The 25248-nt window shown below is 46.8% G+C and overlaps 1 protein-coding gene and 1 long non-coding RNA gene across 3 annotated transcripts; one reads left to right on the top strand and one right to left on the bottom strand.

Moving 5' to 3' along the window:
• Nucleotides 1-251: 251 nt before the first annotated feature.
• On the bottom strand, nt 252-24810 carry LOC145509613 (uncharacterized). Its single transcript, XR_014056238.1, has 2 exons — nt 24692-24810; nt 252-2856 (listed from the first exon to the last, which is right to left on the bottom strand). It is a non-coding gene; the product is annotated as an uncharacterized LOC145509613 (long non-coding RNA).
• GLRX (glutaredoxin) lies at nt 2082-11626 on the top strand. 2 transcript variants are annotated; one of them, XM_081498782.1, is made up of 3 exons: nt 2082-2345; nt 8698-8817; nt 10393-11626. In XM_081498782.1, the coding sequence occupies exons 1-2, from the start codon at nt 2139-2141 to the stop codon at nt 8809-8811; spliced, it is 321 nt and encodes a 106-aa protein (XP_081354908.1). In that variant the 5' UTR covers nt 2082-2138; the 3' UTR covers nt 8812-8817; nt 10393-11626. The 2 variants fall into 2 exon arrangements, with proteins under 2 accessions (XP_081354908.1, XP_081354909.1); XM_081498783.1 differs by having other exon boundaries at nt 10390-11626.
• Nucleotides 24811-25248: the final 438 nt, after the last annotated feature.

Raw genomic sequence — 25248 nt, 5'->3', positions numbered from 1 at the left:
CAGGCGCCTCAGCCCTCGTGCCTGTAGCACATTCTTTCCGGTGACAGAGACGTCACTTAGAGTCCCTCTCTGTGACTCAGAGTCTGGGTTCCTGTTTGGCTGCTTAATTTCAGGAATAATGAGAGCTGCTTCCAGGAGCCAGTTTTCCTTCCTTCTCTCAGTCACACTATGCTTGGGACTCTGACATGACAATCACTGAGTGTACGGCTCCGGCTTCCTGGGGGAAAAGAAGAGTCCACTTTTAGAGGAGGTGGTTGTCCCTGTTTTGTTTATTTAACTTACCACACACAGAGGGGGCAGAACTGGCCCTAGAACAAAGGGCATCGCTCACCCCACTTGGGAGCGTGGGCCCCACAGGACAGAGCAGCAGGTCCTACAGGGTGTCATAACACTCAGGTGAATGTGAAATAAGTGAGTTATTACACCACTCAGACTCGCAAACGGTGACAACAGCTGGCACCTGGCCCCATCACTTCATGGCAAATTGATGGGGAAACGATGGAAACAATAAAAGACTGCATTTCTGGGGGGCTCCAAAATCACTGCAGATGGTGGTGACGGCAGCCATGAAATGAAAAGATGCTTGCTCCTTGGAAGAAAAGCTATAACCAACCTAGAGAGCATATTAAAAAGCAGAGACATTACTTTGCCAACAAAGGTCCATCTAGTCAAAGCTATGGTTTTTCCAGTGGTCATGTATGGATGTGAGAGTTGGACTGTAAAGAAAACTGAGTACTGAAGAACTGATGCTTTTGAACTGTGGTGTTGGAGAAGACTCTTGAGACTCCCTTGGACAGTAAGGAGATCCAACCAGTCCATCCTAAAGGAAATCAGTCCTGAATATTCAATGGAAGGACTGATGTCGAAGCTGAAACTCCAATCCTTTGGCCACCTGATGCAAACAGCTAACTCACTGGGAAAGATTGAAGGCAGGAGGAGAAGGGGACGACAGAGGATGAGATGGTTGGATGGCATCACTGACTCAATGGACATAGTTCAAGTAAACTTCGGGAGCTGGTGATGGACAGGGAGGCCTGGCGTGCTGCAATCCATGGGGTTGCAAAGAGTCGGACACGACTGAGCGACTGAACTGAACACCACTCAGACTCACAAACAGTGACAACAAAGAGATCAAATAGAGAAAAAGACCCCCACTGGATCTGCAGTTTGAAATTAGGTTTGTGCTAGAATTCACTTCCATGCTAAACTGCTATTCGAGGGTCACAAACTCAAAAGCTTATGGATGAAGAGCGGGTATCTGGAAGGCGTGAGCCAGCCGGGAGCCAGCTTCTGCCCCCTCCAAAGGACAACCATGCCTCAGCCCCAGCTGCTGCCTCTCATGAAGGTGACCTGACTTCTCAGGGAGAGGCCACAGGGCCAGATTCTTCTGTGCAATCTCCAGATGTTTGAAGGTGGGGGAGCAATTCCATTAAACAGTGAGAACAAACAGGGCAGGCAAGACGGTCACAATCTGAATTTCACTTCTAGATAGATTTCAGCGTGTTCTGCTTCTTGAATGATTCTGTTTGTCTGTGTTTTTAGAAACCGTGTCTCTGAGAGACAATAAGAGAAGTGAAAGCGGCTCAGTCCTGTCTGACTCTTTGTGACCCCGTGGAGTGTACAGTCCATGGAATTCTCCAGGCCAGAATACTAGAGTGGGTAGCCTTTCCCTTCTCCAGGGGATCTTCCCAACCCAGGGATCAAACCCAGGTCTCTCGCATTGCAAGCAGATTCTTTACCATCTGAGCCACAAGGGAAACCCTTGGTGACAATAAGAACTGACTCTAAGAGGTGCCTGCCTGCCTGCCTGCTCGGGCCCCACCCCTGGAGCTGGTCTGCATCCTTCAAGCTTCTCCAGAGAGTGAGCTGGCTCTGTTTTCTTCTCCAGAGTGGGAGCCCCTAAAAGGGCTGGGGACAATGACATCGCGGGATGTAGCTGTTGATGCTCCGAAGCTCTAGCCAGTGCCTCGCTCCAGACTAAAACGACTTTCAGGGCTGGCCCTTTAAAAATCGAGCACGCCGCGGGGGCAAACTCCTCCTCCAGGGAGGTTCCTTTAAATGAGAGCCAGCTGGTCGGCCGCGGTTTTTACTCCCGAGCTCTACCTGCATTGGAGGTGTCCTCCCCGGAGGGCGGCAGCATGGCTCAAGCGTTCGTCGACAGCAAGATCCAGCCTGGGAAGGTGGTCGTGTTCATCAAGCCCACCTGCCCCTACTGCAGAAAGACTCAGGAGCTTCTCAGCCAACTGCCCTTCAAACAAGGGCTTTTGGAATTTGTCGATATCACAGCCAACGGTGACACCAGTGAGATTCAGGATTACTTGCAGCAGCTCACCGGAGCCAGAACGGTGAGCCTGGGGTCTCGTGCTCAAAGGCTGGGGGGGAAAAGGCTCCCGGATGCCTTTGTCTGTGACTAGGGTGGCCTGTGCCTTCCTCGGGGACACCGCTAGGGCTCCCTCGCTCTGAGCGGGTGTGGGGGAGGGTGCCCGAGACAAGAGCTGCTTCCTTGAATGGGCAGCGGACCTCGCCCCACGGGAGGAGGCAGCGCAGCTGACCTGTGCTGGGCGTCAGGGCGGGCAGGCCGGCCGGCACTGTGTCCCGGAATCGCCGCCACCGAGGAGCTCTCTGCAGTCTTTGTTTTCAGCACTGACAGCCTGAGCTTGCAGGGCTGGGCGGTGGAAGGAGGGGTGGAGGGGCCACGGGTGAGCCCTCCGTGTCTGCTGTTGAACAAGAACCCAGAGCGCTCTTTCCTCCGGGTTCACAGGGCCCAGTGGCATTTGCTCTCCTTCAGTCTTTTCCTCTGGGCTCTCTTTAACCTTAAATCTGCCCCTTCTTCCGTATCTTATCTCGTTCCTCCCACTGGAAAAAAAAAAAAAAAACACAAAAACTAATGCCTCGTTTTGGCTCCTTGACCTAAATGACGGGATATTTCCAGGCGTGTCGAGTTAGGTCAGAGACAGAGTTCCGGACGGGCTCTCACAGTGGCTGGCTGTGTGATCCTGGCAAGTGACCCCACCTGTGACCCTCAGGGCACCCCTTGGCTGCAACACCAGGCCGGAAGAGGTGACCTCGACGGTCCCTTTTGCTTTGAGTAGACAGCGGGGGCCCCTAACGCCCTCTCTCCTCTGTGTGAAAGGACTTCCTCTTCCTTAGCACCCTGGGCTTCCTGTGCAATGGCCCGCCAGCCAGGACACCAGATCAGCAGGTGCTGGGGTGGGAGCGTGGGGGCAAGTCATGTCCCACCAACTCCCGTTCAGGATGCACATTCTGGGATACAGTGTTTGCAGACACACGTGTCCTACTTGAGGTTTAGTTTGGATTTGATGGTGTTTTTTCCTGAGTTCTCAAGGGGAAGCCTGGGAGACCATTTCTCCCCACTGCTCCAATCAGAAATCAGTATTCTGGTGCAGAGGGAGGCAAAACCCTACTGCTTCCAGGGACCCCAACTGGGAGCTGAGGACCCTTGGTCTTAGGGAGGTCTTGGAGCCACATCTTTCAACCAGTAGTACCTATCCTCTAGCAGGAAAAACAAACCTCTCCACACAACCATTCAACAACGTCCCCGCTCAACGCCCCCCCACCCCATTCATTGTAAAGCTAACGCTCTTTTTTCTAGTGATCTTTCAAAGTTTGCTTTTGAATTTTTCAAGATACTTTTCAAAGGTTCTCAAGTCCTGAATGCATTCCTCCAAGGGGAGAACACGTCTTTTAAAGACATATAACTTCATCATCCCTAACGGTGAAGGCTTTCTATTCAAAGAGACTGGAAACCTTGAGAGCTGTCGCTATCTTGCTATGCCTGAGGTGCTGTGCAAACAGCGGCAGCCCAGTGGACTTGACTGATGCAGAAACATAGGCCACCAAACTGGAGACACTGGTTTTGGTTTCACTATAGCCACAGCTCCTAGATCAGTGCTTTCACTTACTCTTCCCGAAAGTTCTTTCTTTAGGTAAATCCAAGTTTCCTAACCTCTGTCATTCTCCTCCTCTCTGAAGGATGCCTTTGAACATTCCTCACGAGGCAGAACTTTGGGCAACAAATTTGCTTCATTTTTGTTTGTGTGCAGAAGTCTTTTTCTCCTTTGCTTTTGAAGGATAATTTTGCGAAATACAACAAACATTTTTAAGCACCCACTGTACTAGGCACTTTTCTGAACATTGGAAATACTGCCCTGAACAGAGCAAACAAAAATTCCTGCCTTTGTGGAACTTACATTCTAGTAAATGCCATAAATAAAGTAGTATGTTGGAAAGTGTAAGTGATATGTGGTATGGAGAAGCCAGGTAGGAAAGGGAGGTAGGCAGTAGGCAGCAAGGGACAGTTTTACATGGAGCCGGCAGGGTCTCACCAGTTTTGCAGATCTCTAAAGGGACTGAGGGAGCAAGGCAGTGTAGGCGTAGGACATTCCAGGCAGTGGGAACAGCAAGTGCTAAGGTCCTGGGGTAGAAGCCTGCCTGGCAAGAAGGCCTGTGTGGGTGAAGCATTGTGAGTTATGAGCCGGTGTGGTCTGAGATCATGAGGAATAGGTAGGCAGGGCCTTTCAAGCTATCACACGACACACGGACCAGGCATGTGACAGGAGATGATACGCAGCTGAGGGGTTTGGAGCAGAGAAGTAATCCTGCCTGACACGATTTTGAAAGGGTCACTCCAGTGGCTGTGGGAAAAGAGTCTGCAGGAAGGCCAGGATGAGGACCGAAGCTGAGGACCTCTGGAGGTTAGAGCAGCAGTTCTGATGAGGAAGGAACCACACCAGGGAGCAGCCAAGGAGGTGCTGCAGAGGGCTGGCCATCAGCTGAGGAGCAGCCTCTGAGCAACACAGGTGGCACTGGTGGTCAAGAACCTGCCTGCCAATGCGGGAGACATAAGAGACGCAGGTTCAAGCCCTGGGTCAGGAAGGTCCCCTAGAGAAGGAAATGGCAACCCACTCCAGTATTCTTGCCTGGAGAATCCCATGGACAGAGGAGCCTGGCGGGCTACAGTCCACGGGGTGGCAGAGTCGGACACGACTGAAGTGACTTAGTACAGAGAACAGAAGATACCACTCCAGCTGAAGCTGGGGCTGGAAAAAGGCCTCCTCCTGGAGAAGGAGGGCTGCAGAACTCCCGGGCTCGCTTTTCTGGTGGCAGCTCCCTACTTCTTTAATGTTAACAGACTCAAGTTCCTCCAAAGAAGGGGGTGGGCTGGGAGGGGAGGGCACAGAGCACCAGCCTTATCTTCCTTCTCAGCTGCATCAACAGCTTCCTGTTTTGTCACCACAGCCTCCCACAACGTCTGGTGGAGCCTGCAAGTTCAGCTTCCTCTGAGGGAGCTGATAACTGACGGCCTTTCAGTTCAGTTCAGTCGCTCCGTCATGTCTGACTCTATGTGACCCCATGAACCGCAGCACGCCAGGCTTCCCTGTCCATCACCAACTCCCGGAGTTTACTCAAACTCATGTCCATTGAGTTTGACATGAGTCCCTTGGACCATGGCAACCATCTCATCTTCTGTCGTCCCCTACTCCTCCTGCCCTCAATCTTTCCCAGCATCAGGATCTTTTCAAATGAGTCAGCTCTTCATATCAGGTGGCCAAAGTATTGGACTTTCAGCTTCAACATTAGTCCTTCCAATGTTGGAGTCTTCTCCAATACCACAGTTCAAAAGCATCAATTCTTTGGCGCTCAGCTTTCTTTATAGCCCAAATCTCACATCCATACATGACCACTGGAAAAACCATAGCCTTGACTAGACGGACCTTTGTTGGACCTTTGATGGGCTTTACAGTGGTCTTAACCATTGCCTAGACCAGAGGAGGGGGTGTAAGGGCAATGGAGCCCTCCAGCTCTCAGCTCTTCCAAGCAGCTTATGTGCCAGATGGCATGCACAGAACTCCACCCTGGGGACAGCCTGGATGATCTGATCTGATCGTGTTTCCGGGCCTGCCTTTGGGGGTCTGGGGGCTGCCATAGAGCTGTGGGTTTCTAAAGCCTCAATTAGTTACCCTGGGAGGAAGGAACTGCTCTTAGCACCAACCCGTGGTTTGCAAATATGCTTCTTGAGAGTCACCTGGGAACTTGTTAGAATGCACATTCTTGAGCCCCTGCCCAGATCTCCTGTATCATAAATGTGGGGTGGGGAGGAGTAAGAAATCTATGTTTTAACAAGCCCACCGTGGTTCTGATGCGTGGTTCAGGTCTGAGAACTGTCGAAGGGGAGGCCTCCTTCCTCCTCAGGGGCTTCTCTCAAACTAACGTAACCAAGAGCCCCTGGTCTAAGGTGGAGATGGGGCAAGCAGCAGGAGGAGTGACAATCACTCAGTTCTTTTTGAAAATAATAGAAGTTCACGAATGAACACATCCCTTCCATGGGGCTTCCCTGGCAGTCCAATGGTTGGGACTTTGCCTTTCAATGCAGGGAGTATGGGTTCGATGCCTGGTAGAGGAGCTAAGATCTCAGCTGCCTAGATCCCACATGCTTCCTGCTTCCTCTCCAAAAAACCAAAACATAAAACAGAAGCAATATTGTAACAAATTCAAAAAAGACTTTAAAGATGGTTCACATTAAAAAAAAAAAAAAAAAAACCTTAAAAAAAAGAATGAAAGCTTCCTTATTTGAAGCTCAGATGACTTTTACTCCTTTAGGCAATGCTTTCCACAGAAGGAGCCCTGTGTTATAATTATATTAGAATTCCATTAGGATTCTTTACCATTGCAACTGACCACAGCCAACTGTTCCTGGGGAGACAGAAGCCAAAAGACCCCCAACAATCTGAGAGGCTCTTTATTTTCTCTAAAATAAGCCAGGATCCAGGGGGGAAACTTTAGGTTTCTGAGCTCATCTTTCTGCAAATTCTTTCAGCTGGTTTAAAAAAAAAAATGTGGCCTTGATGGCACTTCCACGTGCAAAGCTCCCACACAGGCATGTGTGTGGGTGGTGGGGGGCGGCCCCGTGTGTGACTGAGGAGGGCACCTCCAGGCTTTCTCACTGGAACACCATCCTGTATGCTCCTTCCACTCAGGACACAGGAAGTGGCCAAGGCAATGTACTGCAGGATTCTTTCAATTGGGGGCCTTAATTTGTAAAGCCTACTTCCTCCCAGATCCCCTTCTTAACAGAAATATGGTAAGGACTTCTCTGAAATACTTCAGCCCTTTTCCTCAACTCTCTTCCTTTAAAAAAAAAAAAAAATTCATCTGAACATGCACCTCAATGTTCATAGCAGCATTATTTATAATTTCCAAGATACAGAAGTCACCTAAGTGTGTCCATGAACAGATGAATGGATAAAGAAGACGGTGTATGTATACACAGTGGAATACTACTCAGTCATAACAAAGAATGAAAGTTTGCCATTTGCAACAATGTGGATGGACTCAGAGGGCATTATGTTGAGTGAAACAAGTCAGAGAAAGACAAGTACTGCATGATATCACTTGTATGTGGAATCTTATAAAAACACCACAAACTAGTGAATATAACGAAAAAGAAACAAACTCCCAGATACAGAGAACAAACTAGTGGTTACTAGTGAGGAGGGAGAAGGAGAGGGAATACATGGGTAGGAGATTAAGAGGTTGAAACTATTATGTACAAAGTAAGCTACACGGATATATTCTACAATATAGAGAGTATAGCCAATATTATATAGTAACTATAAGTGCAATATAATCTATAAAAATTGTGAATCAACATATTGTACACCTGAAACTTATATTGGACGTCAACTATACCCCAATAAAGAAATGCATCTGAGTAACTGTGCCTTCAGAGGAAAAGCAAAAGCTGTGAAAATATTCTTAACCTCTCCTGCCCCTTCTACTATGTTCCTAGTGTATTGGGAGAGGACCTGTTTGCTCCTGACCCCTCAGGGAGCCTGTACTGGGCTTGTTTCTTCACTGCCAGTCAGCCTTTCTGCAACACCCTTGGCCTGGAACTTGTCTGAGCCACAGTGAAAGGACTTCCTCCTCCAAGAGCCCTCTGGAATCCTGGAATGTGCCTTACCTATCATCAGGGAGGGAGCCTGAGCTTGACTCGAGATGAATGCCCTCAGCGGGAAGAGTGACTGTGTCAGTCTGAGTGGCCCTGGGTGACCCACTCATGCCAGCTGTGAAACCAAAGCAGATGCATGTCTTTGCTCCCAGAGCTGTGGCACTTCAACATCTTATAATGGGCCATGCATTAAAGAAGGCGATTCCAACACCATCATCTCTTCCCTAGCTGAGGGCAGGGCTCACAAAAGAAAGATAACAACTCTCATAAACTGTGAGTCTAAAAGTCAGGGACAGAACTGATGGAAATACTTGGTCCAGCTGCACTTAAACAAACTCCTTTCTGGTTGCTATGGTTCAGTTTAAGGGCTCGCGTGTGGTCCCAGCTGCAGAGAAACCAGAATTCAATCAGGGTGGTCTGGCTGCAGCCAACCAAAACCCTCTCCTGGAAAGGTGTTCCTGCAGAGTGAAATTTTTTTAAATCATTTTGACAAGTTAGACAATCTCACACACACACAGAACATTCCATTTGAAAAGCATCTTGGTTGAAAAGCATTCTTGAGTGAATTATGTTATGCTTCTCATAAAGTTCTGACTTGAAAGAATATACATGAGGAGGTTGTAAAGTGATCTGAAAAGCTTCGGACTGTGGGGGATATTCAGAGAATGATAAAAGCGTCTAACCTAATAATGAAGTTCCCTAAATGTCCCGGTTTGTTTGCCTCTCAGGTACCTCGGGTCTTCATCGGTCAAGAGTGCATAGGTGGGTGCACTGATCTAGTAAGTATGCACGAGAGAGGGGAGCTGTTGATACGGCTGAAGCAAATTGGAGCTCTGCAATAATTACAGGTGAGTGACAGGTGGGACTGTGCCAGGAACACTGACAGATGGTGGAACTCGACTGCCATGTTTTATTACAATCTAGGAAGGCACCCGAGATAGGGAAGGAGTGATTTGGGGAACTGTGATGTCATGTACGAGTTTCCCTTTTACAAACGGATTAAGTGCATCAATGGGAGGAAAGCTTTTCACTCAACCTTCGTTTAACAAATATTTATTTAGCGCTTACTATAGGCCAGACACTGTACGAGACATCGGAAATACAGAGATGAACAAAAAGATAACATGGAACTTATATGCTAGAGAGGGAGATGGATCAAAAACAAGTAAGTTAAATAATGCCTGAAACAAGTGAATAATCTGATAGAACATGGCAGAGGGGTAGGGAGCAAACTGAGCTAACGTGTTAAGGAAAAGCCTTTCTCAGAGGGGCTGGCTGAGCCAAGACCTGATTGACAAGAAGGAGACAACCATATAATGATGAAGCAGAAGAGCTTTTCAGGCAGAAGAAATAGAAAGTAGAAAGGTCCTGAGGCGATCACAAGTATGGAATATTCAAGGAACCAAAAGCAAGCAAGAGCAGACTGAGTGAAGGGCAGTGAGAAGGGAAGGTATTAATAGCAGCAAATGTGGGCAGGGGCCAGGCTCACAGGCCATGGAAGCAGCCTGAGATCTCCTAAACGCAATGCGAAACCAAGGTCATTTTTGCTGTACCTGTGTTCACCCTGCAAACCAATTCAATCCAATTGGCTTCCCAAATGACCAACCAAAGTTTTAAGTTGTAACCTGAAGGAGACCTTTGACTGAATGGAAAACCACAGGGTGATGGATTCTTCAGAAAGGAATCAGATACCTTTGGGATCTGATGGGTCCTCCTCCCAACAGCTCTTGTTGGAGCAGACCAGCTTCGAACCAGCCCAATTCCACTGACTCATCCGTGGAAAGACTGTTTGCTTGTTTTAAGCCAAAGGAGAAACTTAGGGTGTTCAAATTGAAATGTTCTTTGAAGGGTATTTATTGCCCACTACTTAATAATTAATCCCTGAGCAATGAGTACACAGAGTTTGCAGGGATTACTCAGGACAGCCACAGAAGTGAAAACACAAGGTCTGAAAAGCACAACTGAATCCCTTTCAAAGCAAACAGTCAGTTTTACAAATCTTGAATCACAGTTCTACAACTTTATCCTAGCAAGTAAACAGACTGTGTCTCTCTGGGTTAGCTTTCTGGCCTCACCCCTTGTGGTGCCAAATGCTTCCTATTCGATACAGTTTTTAACAATTCAGGCTTAGATTCAGAATGCAAGAAAACTTGTGCCCTTCCTGGGAAGGTGGGAAATACCATCACCCCCATCGACCTCTAGGCTGGGGTGGGTATTAGAGTCCCCCATATTCTCCAGATCTCTTTATCTGCATTGTCCTTCAGCATATTATGCTCTCACTATTCCACTGGCAACTTGCATTTCAAGACCATCTGTAACCGATTGTGTTTAAATGGCAAGAGTCAGTGTTGTGATAATGAAAGAGAAATGAGGGGAATTGCTCTTTCTAAGAAGATCCAATTCTTTGTTTTTTTTCCTAGCAGAGCAGACCCAGGCTGATATCCCCCTTGGGGACTGGATGGCATTGCAGATAATGACAGCAGTTCCTGGAGGATGGATGGACCTGGGGCGACTGTACCCAGTTACAGCAACTGTTTACTTAAAATTCTGAAACATGTTAACCTCAATAAAAGGGGAGGGAAGTCAACAGCTTCTTTTGACTCAGTATTAAAAATGGACCAACTTGCCCAAAATAACAGGTCTGAGCAGTCTGATGGATGTCTCGGGTTTCTTGTGGATTGGCCCTTTGGGTTCCCAGGGGTCATGACAAGATATGCTTAGGATTCTGTCACCCAAAAGATGGTCTTTCTCTTTGGCACATGGTCTTACCAAGTATTCTCCTCGAGCTGGGATGCCTCTACCTCTAACGCCTGTATTTCTCAACCAAGTGTATCTCAGGCCCCCAAGCACGAAGCTAGAGTTGGTTTTCTGCTACTGCCTGAAAATTATTTTGTTGAGTTTGACTTCCTAGAATTTCTATTATGAAATCAACAGGCATTCTGAATGTGCTTTTTCAAAAGGTGTCTTCCCAGGCCACCATCTCCACCCCACCCTACCCCTGCCTGCTTTGAGAGTCACTGCTGTGAACCACTGCCCTGAACCCTAACAACTCACAGATCTCACAGGAAATGTTCAACAGTTCTGTCTGTTCTGTGTCTCAATCCGAGAGATACCATGTGAAAAGTTAAGCACGGATGGTCTTCACTTTGTGCTACAGGGATCAGAGGTCTAAATGTAGATGTGGTGATCATAGGGCAACACTGTTAGGTCAGATGGTGTCCAGGGAATCCCGAACAAGTGTGTATTGTTTAGATGACACACAGAAGGAAAACAAACATTTAAATGTTACGTAGAAAACCTGTATCCCCCTACGCCAAAAAATACGTCTGTGAAAATAGCCAAGTTCGGAAACACCATTCTAGATGATTTTCTCTCCCTTTTCTCCCCCTCATTCTATGAGAACTTAAGAATTCCTTATTGTGAAGGATTCTAGAATTGTAAGATTAAGTTAATTTCCTTCTGTAGACTCAAGTATGAATGGTTAATTTCTTCTCTATTAAAGTACCCATGGATCACACAGTGACTTTTGCCCAATTCTTCGTTCTCAAGACTTTAAGGAGTGTCATCGATGCAAAATAAACCAATTTCAGGCTTTTTTTTCACATCCGTCCCCCCTGCCATTATAAATAAAGGCACATGCTATTGTCCTTCACTGAGTATACACTGTTGGTGTGATTTTGTAAATTTCATAATTTGAATATGTTAACACGAGCCTATTGAATAATGTTTAGGATTCAATAGTCTTTTTCACACCACATTCCATTTTCCCATTTCTCTCCTAATACTCTTGCACCCTGGGCTTCCTCTCCCTTCCCTTAGGGACCCTAACCCCTCCCTTCAACCAGATGGCTGTGGATGACCCACAGGTCACACAACACTATGAACGCACCCCCGAGGCTGTGCAGTGTGCAAAGAGCAGTGTGCAAACTTAGTCCCCAGTCACGTCCCGACCACTTGCCTGCTCTTCCTTTCCCATCTCTGTACCCCTGCTCATCATGTCCCTCCCGAGATACCCTTCTTTGTTCATCTTTCAAACCCTGCCTTCAAGGCTCGATTTACAGACTCTCCCTTCTAGACTTACCCTCTCACCTCACTGCCTCTTGACTAAAAAAACAAGTCACTGCTCCCTCTTCTGCAATCCTAAAGGGCCCTGCATATGTTGCAACTCTCATCAGGCTACATTGTAGTTAATCATCTCTATTGGTCTCCCACCAGATTCAGAAATACTCAAAGGCAAGAGCCTCCATGTAAACATTTTCATATGCCCAGGCTCAAGCGCAGAGCGTCTATTTTATCAAAGCAACATACCTATGTGGTTTAAAATGTCAAACAACACTAAAACACTTCCCCACCCCTCCCAAACCCCAGTCCTGCACACACATTTTTCATTTTCATAGGTATTTAAGCTATTTAGAAATATTATAAAATGTATTAGATATATAAGAATATATACAATGAATGTGTGTGTGAGCAGTAATATCTGACTCTTTGTGACCTCACAGATTGTCACCCACCAGGCTCCTCTGTCCATGGGATTTTCCAGGCAAGAATACTGGAGTGGGTTGCCATTTCCTCCTCCAGGGGATCTTCCTGAGCCAGGGATCAAACTCAATCAGACACAGTCTCCTGTGTCTTCTGCATTGGCAGGCGGATTCTTCACCGCTCACCACCTGGGAAGCGCTTTTTAAATGAACACCTATGTGTCTGCCTCCTCTGTTAAGAAATAGAGCACCTATATCACAGCGTGCTTCCAAGGTACTGATAAATTACGAGACCCATATGCCCCTTCCCAAAGTAGCCCCTTCCTCCCTTCACTGAGATGATCTCTAGTTCTTTTTTCAAATTTTATTTACTTATTTGGCTGCCCTGGGTCTTAGTTGCAGCACGAGGCATCTTCTTTATGGTTTATCTTCTTCATCCACAACTAGGGGTCTCTAGTTATGGTGCTCCATCTCAGTAGCTCCATGGCATGTGGCCTCTTAGCTCCCTGACCAGGGATTGAACATGCGTCTCCTGCATTGCAAGGCAGATTCTCAACCACTGGACCATCAGGGAAGTTCCCTCTAGTTCATTTTTGTTGTAGTCATTCTAAGCAGGAGACAGATGGGCCCAGACTAGGCATTTACAACTGGCCTCCTGCTGACACTTCTGGGGGGTGAGAAAAAGATGGGCTTCAGGCTGGACACTTATAACTAGCCTCCTATTTGCATCTCTTGAGACAGGAGACAGGTGGGCTCCAGGTTAGATATTTACACCCAGCCTCCTGTTTGTACTTTGAGATAGAAATAACAAAAGAAACAGAGTAAATAGGCAAGCTTTGGCTCCTGAGGATGCTTAAAGGTAACAGTGATGGCAGGAACAGAGAGGGGCTAAACTCTGTTTGAGTAAAAGATCAAGAGGTCATATTTTCCCCATCCTTGGGGCAAGGCAGACAATGCTCATGCACAGAAAGGACCTTTGGGGGTCAAAAATGAGGGGGCACCACCCCAGAAGAGGTGATGCCAAGGCCTCCCATAGGCCTCCGGGCTGGGATCCATCTTGGAAAAAAGCTGCACACACATGTGGAGCAGGGTTCTAGAGCAGGTCAGGCATGGAAAAAGAAACCAGGCAACTGGCCAAAAGTAAACAAAGACCCAGAAGAACTGTCCCATATGAATGATTTACCTGCTGCCTCCTGACTGTGCTTCTCCTCGCTGGGAAAACACTCACCCTTTCTATCCAGGTGTGTGTCTTTGTCTTTCTTCTGTCTAAACAAGCTGTTTCTCTGCGTGCTCTCCCACTTGCTGTACTGTGACTCTAATAATAAACCCTGGACCTGTTCTTACAGTTTTTGCCTCCTTGAGAAATGCGGGCAAGGGGCAAGGGAATTCTGCTTCTAGCCCCTAGCCCCTGGTGGACTAGCAGGTAGGATCCCTGGTTTTCATCTAGGTTACCCAGGTTCCATTCCTGGGCACGGAACTGAGATCTCACTTCAAGCTACTGCTCACTGCTGCTTCTCTGAGAGCAATTCCGATGCGTTACGGTTGTACTCTGCAGGATATCCCTCAGCAGCACACGTAAGTGTTGAAAAGCAGTTAACAAACACCAACCTTGCTGGGTAAGGAAAGGGGTATCAGATGAAGGGCCCCAGGGAAGATAAGCTGAACAGAGGCTCTGAGCCATAGACTGGCTTCTGTTTCCTGGGAGCTTGCCACAGGGGTGGTCCCGAATGAGTCCTTGGAAACCCCAGGCACCCCGTGGTTGGGGAGTATGTATAGGTACCGGGCATCCCCCAGAAATCTGTCATGGAAACGGGCAGTTCTGCATCCATGGCCCACCACCAGCTTTCAGGAGTGGGCCCAAGCACACTACGTCTACACCTGTGTGGCAAGCCCACACTCCCTCCACCAGCCAAGGGTGTGGCCTGGAGAACAGAAATGTCAGCACAAGGCAAGCTAATTTCAGATAAGGATGTACTCAGGCTCATTTAAGGACTCTGTCCTCAAGTTAAAAAAAAAAAAAAAGACAACAGCAGAAGCTCTCAACGTGGGGACTTTCGGTGCTCCAGTCCAGACTGGTTGCCATCCAAGTCCGAACACAGCTCTCCTCCTGGGATCTCCCTTCACTGTCATCCTGGGATTCCACTGCTCTCCATGCAGAGCTGGATCTCCTGTTTCCTGTACCCCACAGATATCTGTTGCAGCTAAACTGCTGTAACAAAGATATCACATTCTCACAGAAGCTTATTTTCTCTAACAGTTCAGAGGCAGCCAGGTGGCCTTGCTCTGTGAAGTCATGATCAACCCAGGATGCACCCAGCACTTCTCACATCCCATTACCCAGAACTTAGTCTCTGGCCCCGCTTAGCTGTGGATGACGCGAGGCAATGATGTTCCTGCTGGGAAGCCCCTTGCCCAGGTAAAACTCAGGGAGGTCTACGCTCAAACAAAATTAGGAGTTTAAGATTAACAGATACACTCTACTATGCATAAAATACATAAACAACAAGGAACTACTGTATAGCAGAAGAAACTGTATGCAATATCTTATAATAACTTAGAACGGAAAAGAATCTGAAAAAATCTATATATGTATGTATATAAATGAATCACTTTGCCGTACACTTGAAACTAACACAATGCTGTAAATCAACTAAACTTCAATAAAACAGTTGTTCTGAATAAATAAATGCTAAAAAAAAAATGGAAGAAGGTGAGAATGAATATGAAGGGAAATTACTGAATTGTATCTTTCTCTTTTTCATAGTGAGAGAGACAATTCCTAGGTAGTTTGATAAGTCCGGGGTCCCCATGGAAGAGAAAGGGGTCTGGGGCTCTCGAGGAGGAGATAGGGGTCTGTAATTCTCAAGGAGGAGGAAAGGACAAACCTTTTTTCTTTAAGCCCAGAGCTGATGATTGCACAACAAAACAACCCATCTTGCTCAAGGATGTTTTCTCTTAAACTCTGTTCCAATGATTAAATGACAACAATGTATCCTGCTTGAGGACATGTTTCTCCTTCTTGAGAACCTTCTGACTAATCCTGTCATCTTAAAATATATATTATGGGAGTGGGTCTGGTATGACCTTTACAACCTTAAGACATTCTTTTGATTTACTGTAATAACCAACTGAAAAAGTATGTAACTCCCTTTTTAAGACTAGCGGGGGGGGCACTCTCCATGCCCCTTCTGATGTCTATGTCAGAAACTTTCTCGTCACTTTTTCACTCTAATAAAATTCTGCTATGCAAAAGCTCTTGAGTGATCAAGCCTGGTCCCTGGTCCCGAAGCTAAAGCCTCTTCGGAAATCACAAATCTGACATCGTTCACTGTAAGCTATCAATAGTCTTTTTCATTTTGGAGGATCATATATCCTTCTTTGGTCTTAAGAAAGAGAGGATGGCAAGTAAACTTTTTGAAACCTTGCTTGTCTGAAAGTGCTTTTATTTGATTGATATTCCCTGGTGGCTCAGATGATAAACAATCAGCCTACAATGTAGAAGGAAAAAAAGGAAAGTGAAGTCGCTCAGTCGTGTCCGACTCTTTTGTGACCCCATGGACTGTAGCCCACCAGGTTCCTCTGTCCATGGGATTCTCCAGGCAGGAACACTGGAGTGAGTTGCCATTTCCTTCTCCAGGGGATCTTCCTGACCCAGGGATCGAACCTGGGTCTCCCACATTACAGGCAGATGCTTTACCATCTGAACCACCAGGGAAGCTCCAGTATGACCCGGGTTCAATCCCTGGATCGGGAAGATCCGCTGGAGAAGGAAAAGGCAACTCACTCCAGTGTTCCTGCCTGGAGAATTCCATGGACAGAGGAGTCTTGTGGGCTACAGTCCATGGGGTCACAGAGTAGGACACAACAGCAGCTAACACTTTCACTAATAGTTCACCTGGATGGAGCTTCTGGTTGGAAGTCGTCTTCTTCTGGAAGTCTAAAGACGCGGTGTGTGGTCTTTTGCTTTCAGTGCTGCTGTTAAGAAGTCTGAAGCCAACCTGATTCTTGATCTTTTGTGGTTAACCTGTTTGGTTTCCTTGTTTTACATTCTGGAAACTTGCAAAACCTTCCCTTTGAAATATCACGGTGATGTGTCTTGGGATGGTCTCTTTTCATACATTTTAGGGGCTACTTGGAGGTTTGAAGGGCCTTTGGAACTATTATTGGGCTATTTTATGGATACTTTCCTTCCCTCCATTTTATTTGTGTCCTTTCTGGAACTCCTAGCAATCAGATACTGGCTTTCCTAGACTTGTCCTCTAATTTTCGCTATATTTTCTACTTTTTGTTTTGAAGGACTTACTCATTTTTATCTCATTTCCCTATCAAATTTTTCATTTCTGATAATGTTTTTAACTTTCAATAGCTCTTCAACATTGCCTGAGTGTTCCTTTTTTTTCCTTCTAGAATTATTTTTGCTTTGTAAATGCCCAGTACTTGCTGAGTTTATTGAGAGTTCTAAAAATACTTTCACTGAATTTTTTTTCCAACTGTGATTTTTTTTTTCCTTATTTCATAAAAGATTTTTTCCTTGTTCTCAGCTATTTCCTTTTTAACTGTTTTTCTTATTCTTGTTCTCTGGATGCAGTCTTTTCTCACACATAGAATATTAATTATAGTTAGGGCCTTTTAAAAAGCGGTCTTCCAATTCCAGCATTTTCTACGAGTTCCTATATTCTGTTTCTGCTGACACTGGAAGACCTTCCAATGTTCTGCACTGAACATTTGTGACCGAGCTGTGTGTAAACACTTAAGTATGAGGCCAGAACCAGATTGGCAGATTTGTTGCAGGAATTGGCCTTGTCAACTGGTAGGCTTCACCACAGAGCCTTTTAAATGTCACCTTCTCAGCAAGTCCTCCCCATCACCCTGTTTAAAATTTCACTTGGCATTCTCTATCCCACTTCTTTGGCTTTTTTTCTATAGCATTTATCACCTAACATGTCATATAATTTGGTTATTTTATTTACTGTCTGTCTTTACTGCTAAGCCCCTCATCTGTGTCTAATTACTTACTGCTGTAGCTACAGCACCTAAAGACTGTGTGCATGTGGCAGGCACTTGATAAGTGTCTGTTAGGTGGTTGAATGAATGAATGAATGAGTGAATGATGAGATGCAGGTCGCCCAGCTGTCAGCTCCTGGATGTTTCTCTTTTCAGCTGTTCAGTCTCTCCAGTTTCTCAGCTGCGGGGTGGGCCTTGCCACCAGGTTCCCACTGCCAAGCAGGGAAAAGGGATTTGGCAGCCCCCAACCAGTGTGCAGACTCTCACGTAATCGTCTATTTTCTGTCTGTTCCTTGCTGAGTAATTCTGAGTGATATGCAGGAAAAGAAAGAACTATCATCCAAAAAGCATCAATAAGTTGGCGCAAGGAGTTGGCAGAGGGAAACGAGTAACCAGGCAAAAAATCCATAGCCAAGGCTCTATAACTTTGGTTTACTTTGAAAATCAAGTGATTCAATCTCCTACAGGTGTCTCCTTTTAAAACTGCCTTCTGTCTGCCTCTTGCAGCCTGGCCCCTGGAGTGGGACGCCCAACAGCCATTCTTTCCAATTCGAACTTGTCCAAAGACAATCCTGATGGGAAAACAACAGCCAGGGGGAATAGTGTGGCCCAGCTCACACTATTTATATCCTCAGTGGGTATTACTAGGCCATCATCATGACATTTGGTTGTAAGAGAAAGCCAGGGTCCCTAATTCACTGTACGGTAACAATTTTCCCAGGGTCCTGGGAAATATTTTAAAGACTTGGCGCTCCTGAGATATTTTAATTAAAATCTTTTTGTTACATTAATAGTGATTTTTTTTTCTTATTAAGTACATTGGATATTTGAAGGGGCAGAGTTTAGTCTTACTAATTCGTGGAAGAGAATTCTGGCCTGGTGCCTTTAAGCATAAGTGATATTTAAACACGGGTCTATATTTACACACCATTTGTAGTTCCTGTCCCCAGGTGACTTTTCTGGCCAGCTGTGCAGAGTGGAAGAAGGGCAGCGGGCTGAAGGGGTAAAGGAGAGCCAGCGAAAGCAGAACTTTGTGTGATCCCTCTGGGGCCTCACCTGCTGCACCTCGGGTCTTATTCCCTGTGGCTCTTCCTGCTCCTTTGGGGTCTTCCTTCCCACCCGCTGGGCTGGAGCCTCTGGACCCTGCAGCTGAGCTATCTCAGGAGACCGCAGAGTAGCTGCCTTCTGACTTGTCTCTCGTGTGCCTGTGAAACTTGGAATAATCAGTACCAAAACTACAAGCTGTCTTTAAGGTGGGATGGTGTGGATTCTGCACTGCCTTTCTGATGATTCTTCCAAGGCATCGTGAGGGCTGAGGCTAGACGATCTTGATTCCAATCTGCCCTGGGTTCTAACCCTGATTAGACTACAGGGACCCAAGGACCCACTCTAGGAATGAAGGACCGACAACTCTGGGGAAGACCAAACTCGAGAGCTCAGCTGAAACCTGCGGCCACCCAGGCTGCCCCCCAACACCTAGAACGAACACCCGCGTGTGGCAAGAGTGGGTGTAACACTGACTCTGAGCACCCTTACCTCACTGCCTGGAAGAGTCCAGTCACAAACACGGTCGCTGGATGACTGGAGAGCACCAGAGGGAGCAGGGGAGGAAAGGATGGGTCTCAGGCTGCCTCCGCAAAGAGGAGAACGTGGTCCCAGACAGATAACCCCAGGTTAGCCAGCGAGGAGCCCTGCTTCTCCTCCTTATCCAGGAAGCCCAAGGCAGGCAGCAATGTGCAATGTGGTTTCAGGCCACCGTTCTTGTTTTTTAATAGTCTGATTCTATTCCTTTTTTACATGTATATATACATTCTTTTTCATATTCCTTTCCATTCTGGCTTTCCACAGGATTATTGAATATAGTTCCCTGTGCTATTACACAGCGGACCTTGTTATTTATCCACCCAATATACATATAGTGTGCACCTGCCACTCCTAAACTCCCAATCCTTCCCTCTCTCACCCCTCTTCTTGGTCCACTTTTGAGGCCAATTTACCCCAAATCCCTTGCATTCAGGTGCAGCCCAATGGCTGAGAACTGTTCTTAACCTGAGAAATTCCCATCGTCCAAATGAGGGATGGGTCAACAGATGCGAAGTGCTCCCTTACACATCCGGAACTGGCAGGAGACAGAGCATCCTCCCTTTCTAAGAATCTAGGAACTGGAGGATAAGCATTTCTCACTAACAGGACGATCTTTAGTAAAAGGACCCTTTTCTCCACTGATTGTGCTTTGACTACAGGAGAGTGGACCCTGCAGAACCTGGGGAGGGAGTTCAGGGTTACTGAGAAGGTCAGAGAATAGATATTCTGATTTACCATGGGTATAAAGAGGTGCCATGGTGTGTTTCACTGCATCTATATTTTCTAATATTTTAACAAAGATGAACAATGTATTTACCCAGTTCCAAGGTTTTCTTGGTCTATTTCCTCACAGGGAAATCAAAATATAATTTTGCAGCAGGGAATCAAATATAAATTCATTTGAAGAATCACTGCATGTACATACAATTATCTATTCAAAACATTTTTTAAAAAGCATCCTAACATTCATAACAGCTTTTGATTATTACTGTTGTCTCAGTTGATGGTTAAAGCAAAATGACTACATCTGACTACATCTGGAGAGGCTGTGGCCCGTCCCATTTTTTTAATATTAAAAAAAAGAGGAGGTACAAGTTTGGCAATGTTGGAGACTACTTCCTTGTACCAAAGAGAGGGCTGACGGTGGTCCTTCTCCATCTTCCTACTTGTACAGATCAAAATGTAGAGAACAGCTAGTGTAGAGGCAGTGGTGGGTGGTGGTTTAGTCACTAAGTTGTGTCTGACTCTTTCGACCCCATGGACTGTAGCCCTCCAGGCTCCTCTGTCCATGGTGATTCTCCAGGCAAGAATACTGGAGCGGGTTGCTATGTCCTCCTCCAGATGATCTTCCCAACCCAGGAATTGAACCTGGGCCACCTGCATTGCTGGAGAAGGCAATGGCATCCCACTCCAGTCCTCTTGCCTGGAAAATCCCATGGACGGAGGAGCCTGGTGGACTGCAGTCCATGGGGTCGCTACGAATCAGACACGACTGAGCGACTTCACTTTCACTTTCCCTTTCATGCGCTGGAGAAGGAAATGGCAACCCACTGCAGTGTTCTTGCCTGGAGAATCCCAGGGACGGGGGAGCCTGGTGGGCTGCCGTCAATGAGGTCGCACAGAGTTGGACACGACTGAAGCGACTTAGCAGCAGTAGCAGCAGCAGCAGCTCCTGCATTGCAGGCAGATTCTTTACTGACTGAGCTACTTTTAGAAACAACTTTCAGTGTAGAAGTAGTATCACATAATGGTTAAAACCAAGGCATGGGTTTTATCCCACATTTCCTAGACATTTTTAAAGAGGCTATTTAGTGTCCCCATTGGTTGAAACAGGTGAATGTGAAAGTCTGCAGGATACACTGATGGAAGGAGCTTGGAAAGACCCAGCTGCACATATCCTGGGTGCCAAGCACTTTCTAAGTTTTGAGCGTGTTTTCATTCACGTGGGCCTCAGAGCAGCCCAATAAGCCAACTACTATCATCGTCACTTCCATCCTACAGATGGGAAAACTAAAGCACAGAGAAGCTAAGCTGCCCAGGGACCCTCAGCAGAGCCAGGACTTGAGCCCAGCAGGCATCGGGGGCACACACTCCCACTGCTCTGCCTTTCGCTGCGAAGGGGACTGTGTTTCCTGGTTTCATGGGATGACCAATCGAGGGCCTCCCTGGGGTCTGGGCACTGAGCCACAACCTCGAGAAATGACTTGCTATTTCTCCAGCGAGGACTGCAGCTGAGCTTGCTGCTCCTCCAAGCAGGTTCCAGGGCATGTTGATAAATGGGACATGAAGAAAGGGGCTTTATGGTCAAATGTGTTTGGCAAATGCTGGGCTGCACAATGTTCTGGCCTGCAGGTCGTGCACTCATTTTGAGAGTCCCAGCTGTTTATCTGATCGACTTTTAAAAATGTACGCTCCTGAGGACTGCCAGTTTCCAATCTGGCATGTAAGAAGCTTGGAAATTGCTCCGCCATCCTATCAAAAAGTGACAAATTGAATAACTGAGAAATCAACAACTCTTCTTAGATCCTTAAGAGCAGCAAGGTGCCCCCACACTGGAGAGACTGACAGGCAAATACAGAGAATCTCAACTGACATGAGAATTGGTGTTGCAGGAGGGGAACCTGAGCTGCGATCAACAGCTGGCTTGAGGCTCCATGTGGATGACGCTCAGAGCTAAAAACTCCGGGGGAACCCAGTCATCGGGGGCCCACACTGTTGTGAGTTTTACCACCTGGAGTTCTAACAAGGTTCTCACAGTGAATGCTGGAGGAAAAAAACCCCAGCTTTACATGGGGGGAGGGGAGAGGGAATTATTTGGAAACACACCGGAGCATTCTGTTTTTCTTAACAAGGTCTGTTCTCACGAGTTAACTAACTAGGGCCTAATAGACTGGGGTTTTATCAGAGACTAACTGACCGGGGCGGGGAAAGAAAACCCCAACTCCAAACCCCTCTAGCCTTCCACAAGGAAAAGGAAAATTCCCAACTCCATTGACGCCACCCTACTCGGCTTAGACAGGCCCCCATGGAGGGCGTGGGCTCGAGCAGCACAGTGATGCCCACACGCTCACTAACAAGAGGCCTAATCGCAGGAATACAATAGGCTCCTCGCCCTCCACACGTCTGACCACCACGTGAGTAAACTGCCTATTTATAACAGTTATCCAGTACACCGTCTCTGGCTATCAGGAAAAAAAATGACAAGTGGGATTTCTCTGGGGGTACAGTGGTTAGGACTCCGAGTTTCCAATGCAAGGGGCACAGGTCCAATCCCTGGTCAGGGAAACTAGGATCCTGTATGCCAGGCAACATAAGGAAAGAAAACACTAGGGCTTCCCGGGTGGCCCAGGGGTTAAGAATCTGCCTTGCAATGCCAGGGACACCAGTTTGATCCCTGGTCGCGGAAAGATCCCACGTGCCATGGGAGCAACTAAGCCCCTGGGCCACAACACCTCTCCAGAGCCTGGGCGCTGCAACAACTGAGCCACGTGTCACAACTGCTGAAGCCTCGGTGCCTAGGGCCTGTGCTCCGCAACAAGAGAAGCCCCCACGATGAGAAGCCCACGCACCTCAACCAGAGCAAGCCTGCATGCAGCCATGAAGACCCACTGTGGCCAAAACTAAATAAATCTTTTTGTAAAAAAGAAAAAAAAATTATAGGTATATTAAAAGGCCAACAACACAGCTGGATGAGACAGAGAAGCGCAATAGGCAGGGCTGTTGCAACGATCAGACTGGGAATTTAAAACGGCTATGAGGAACATGCTAAAGGCTCCAATGGATAAAGTAAACTGCATGAAGGAACAAATGGGCAATTTAAGCAAAGAGATGCAAACTCTAAAAAGAACCAGAAAAGAAGTGCTAGAGACCAAAAACCCTGTGACAGAATTGAAGAATGCCTCTGACGGGCTCATTAGTTCACGAGACATGGTGAGTTTAAGAGCAAAGTTGTTGTTGTTCCGATAGACTTTTTTTTAGAGTCGTGTTAGCTTCACAACAAAATTGAGAGGAAGGTACAGAGAATTCAGTCAGGTATATTTCTCATATACCTCCTGCCTCCACACGTATGTAACCTCCCCCAATATCAGCATCCACCACCACCCCCCACATAGTAATACACTGGTTACAACTGATGAACCTTCATGGATGCATCAGTCACCCAGAGTTGGCAGTCTACTTTAGGGGTCCCTCTTGGTGTTGTACACTCTAGGGGTTTGCATAAATATATAATGAATATTTATATATTCATGAAACTATATATATATAACTATATATAGTTATATATATAACTATATATATATATATAACGTATATATATATATATATATGGGAAAAGGGTCTTTTCAAATGAGTCAGCTCTTCGCATCAGGTGGTCAAAGTACTGGAATTTCAGCTTCAACATCAGTCCTTCCAATGAACACCCAGAACTGATCTTTAGGATGGACTGGTTGGATCTCCTTGCAGTCCAAGGGACTCTCAAGAGACTGTTCATCTAAGCTGCTCAGTTCCTACAGGAACTGGCCCAAGACCAGTTGGATACTTGCTGTTCCAAGTATAGATTTTCCTGGTGTAGAAGCCACAAGGATGGAATTAAAATCCTGGTTAGGCCATCCTAGCTGTGTGCCTGTGGCTATGCAAACCTCTCCAGCTTGGGTTCTTCCTATGAGAATTAAAAACAACTAAATTAACTAATTAAATTAAAATCTATTTAAAAAAGAAGAGAACTATCAAAGAAACCTCATTCCCTGGCTATTGGGGCTGACTGAACCCTGAAACCAGCTACCTTTCTTTCTGACACCTCGTACCAGGATATGCTTGCTTGCTTTCCAGTCATCCGTCTCAGGGGGTGTGTGTTAGTTGCTCAGTCGTGTCTTACTCTCTGCGACCCCATGGACTGTAGCCCGCCAGGTTCCTCTGTTCATGGAATTCTCCAAGCAAGAATACTGGAGTGGGTCGCCATGCCCTCCTCCTCCAGGGGATCTTCCTAACACAGAGATCAAACCTGGGTCTACTGTATTGCAGGCAGATTCTTTACTTGCTTCAAACATTAATCACAAGTGTGGTGTATTAATTCACCATAACCTTTGAAGAATCACGATCAGATTAGACCTTGGAAAAGTTTCCTGGGAGGAGGGTGGAGATGCAGGTGGGGGAGGAGGGATGACCTTGATGACTCCTTGACCTTGGAGCCAGGGACATGTCCAGTCTCCATTTGTCTTCCCACATCACACAGAGCCGGCAGTGTTACCTATAGCACCTTTAAAGGGAGCACCAATTCCTGCCTTAGCTGGATGATTTGACATTTTTCTTAGAATGCTTATGGAGGCTGTTTGCTACTTGGTAGAGCATGTAGGCTTTGCAGTCAGGTGTGAGCTCAGCCAGTTCCGTCACTTATTAACTGCGTGGCCTTAGGCCGTCCCTCGCTGTGCTCCTGTTAGAATTGGAGATACTGACAGCACTGGGCTCCCAGGATTGCTGGGTCAACGTGACAGTACTAATCATTAGAGAGTGCTAGCCCCGCGCAAGACCCCGGTTTCAGCACCATACATGCGTCACCTCATTTGCTCCTCCCAATGAAACCACAAGGTCACCACATCCATTAGCTCCATTTTATAAATGAGTGGACGAAATCCAGAGGAAGCCCCCAGCTCACCTGTCCGAGGTCATAGAGCAAGAGGTAGAGCTGCAATCAGGGTCAGCTTGGGCAATCTGGCTCCGTCCCTCATGTGTAGTCACCTCACCAGACTTTTCCGGGCTACATTATTTTCTCCTCTAAAAGGAAATGATATATGCAAAATGCCTGGCACTTAGCAAAAGGGCAATAAATAGTAATGATGAAATAACAACACTTCAATTTCCCCAGGCCTCACCAGCTTACGGAGTTCACATAAACAGTGGTAACAGACATTTTACTCGATTATACCTCTGCCTGCAGAACACAAGCCCCAAAGTCTCCCAAAGTTACTTCTGGGGTGTCTCCTGTCCTTCTACCCTTGCCCCTCCCTAGAGGCCCTGCCCTTCAAGTCCCTTGAGGCTGGAGCCTCGTTATGCTTTTTTGAGTGACCTCTGTGTCCCCCACTGGGGTCAAACCTCTGGTCCCTAAGAGAGATGGGCCATAGCAGACAATGCTGTCAACCTGGAGCCCAGTAACTGCTGGGTTCCCCATCAACTGTGTCCCATTACACTCAATACACACTTCTGAAACAACTA

Source organism: Giraffa tippelskirchi, chromosome 6 (assembly GCF_054371585.1).
Source record: "Giraffa tippelskirchi isolate mGirTip1 chromosome 6, T2T-mGirTip1v1.2.pri, whole genome shotgun sequence".
NCBI lineage: Eukaryota > Metazoa > Chordata > Mammalia > Artiodactyla > Giraffidae > Giraffa > Giraffa tippelskirchi.
The sequence above is the reverse complement of the archived record's forward strand: the minus strand, read 5'-3'. Positions and strand labels throughout refer to the sequence as shown.

Coding starts and splice junctions, on each gene's coding strand:
- GLRX (XM_081498782.1), top strand. CDS start 2,139: ATGGCTCAAGCGTTCGTCGACAGCAAGATCCAGCCTGGGAAGGTGGTC. Junction 2,346..8,697: donor AGCTCACCGGAGCCAGAACG/GTGAGCCTGGGG, acceptor TTTGCCTCTCAG/GTACCTCGGGTCTTCATCGG.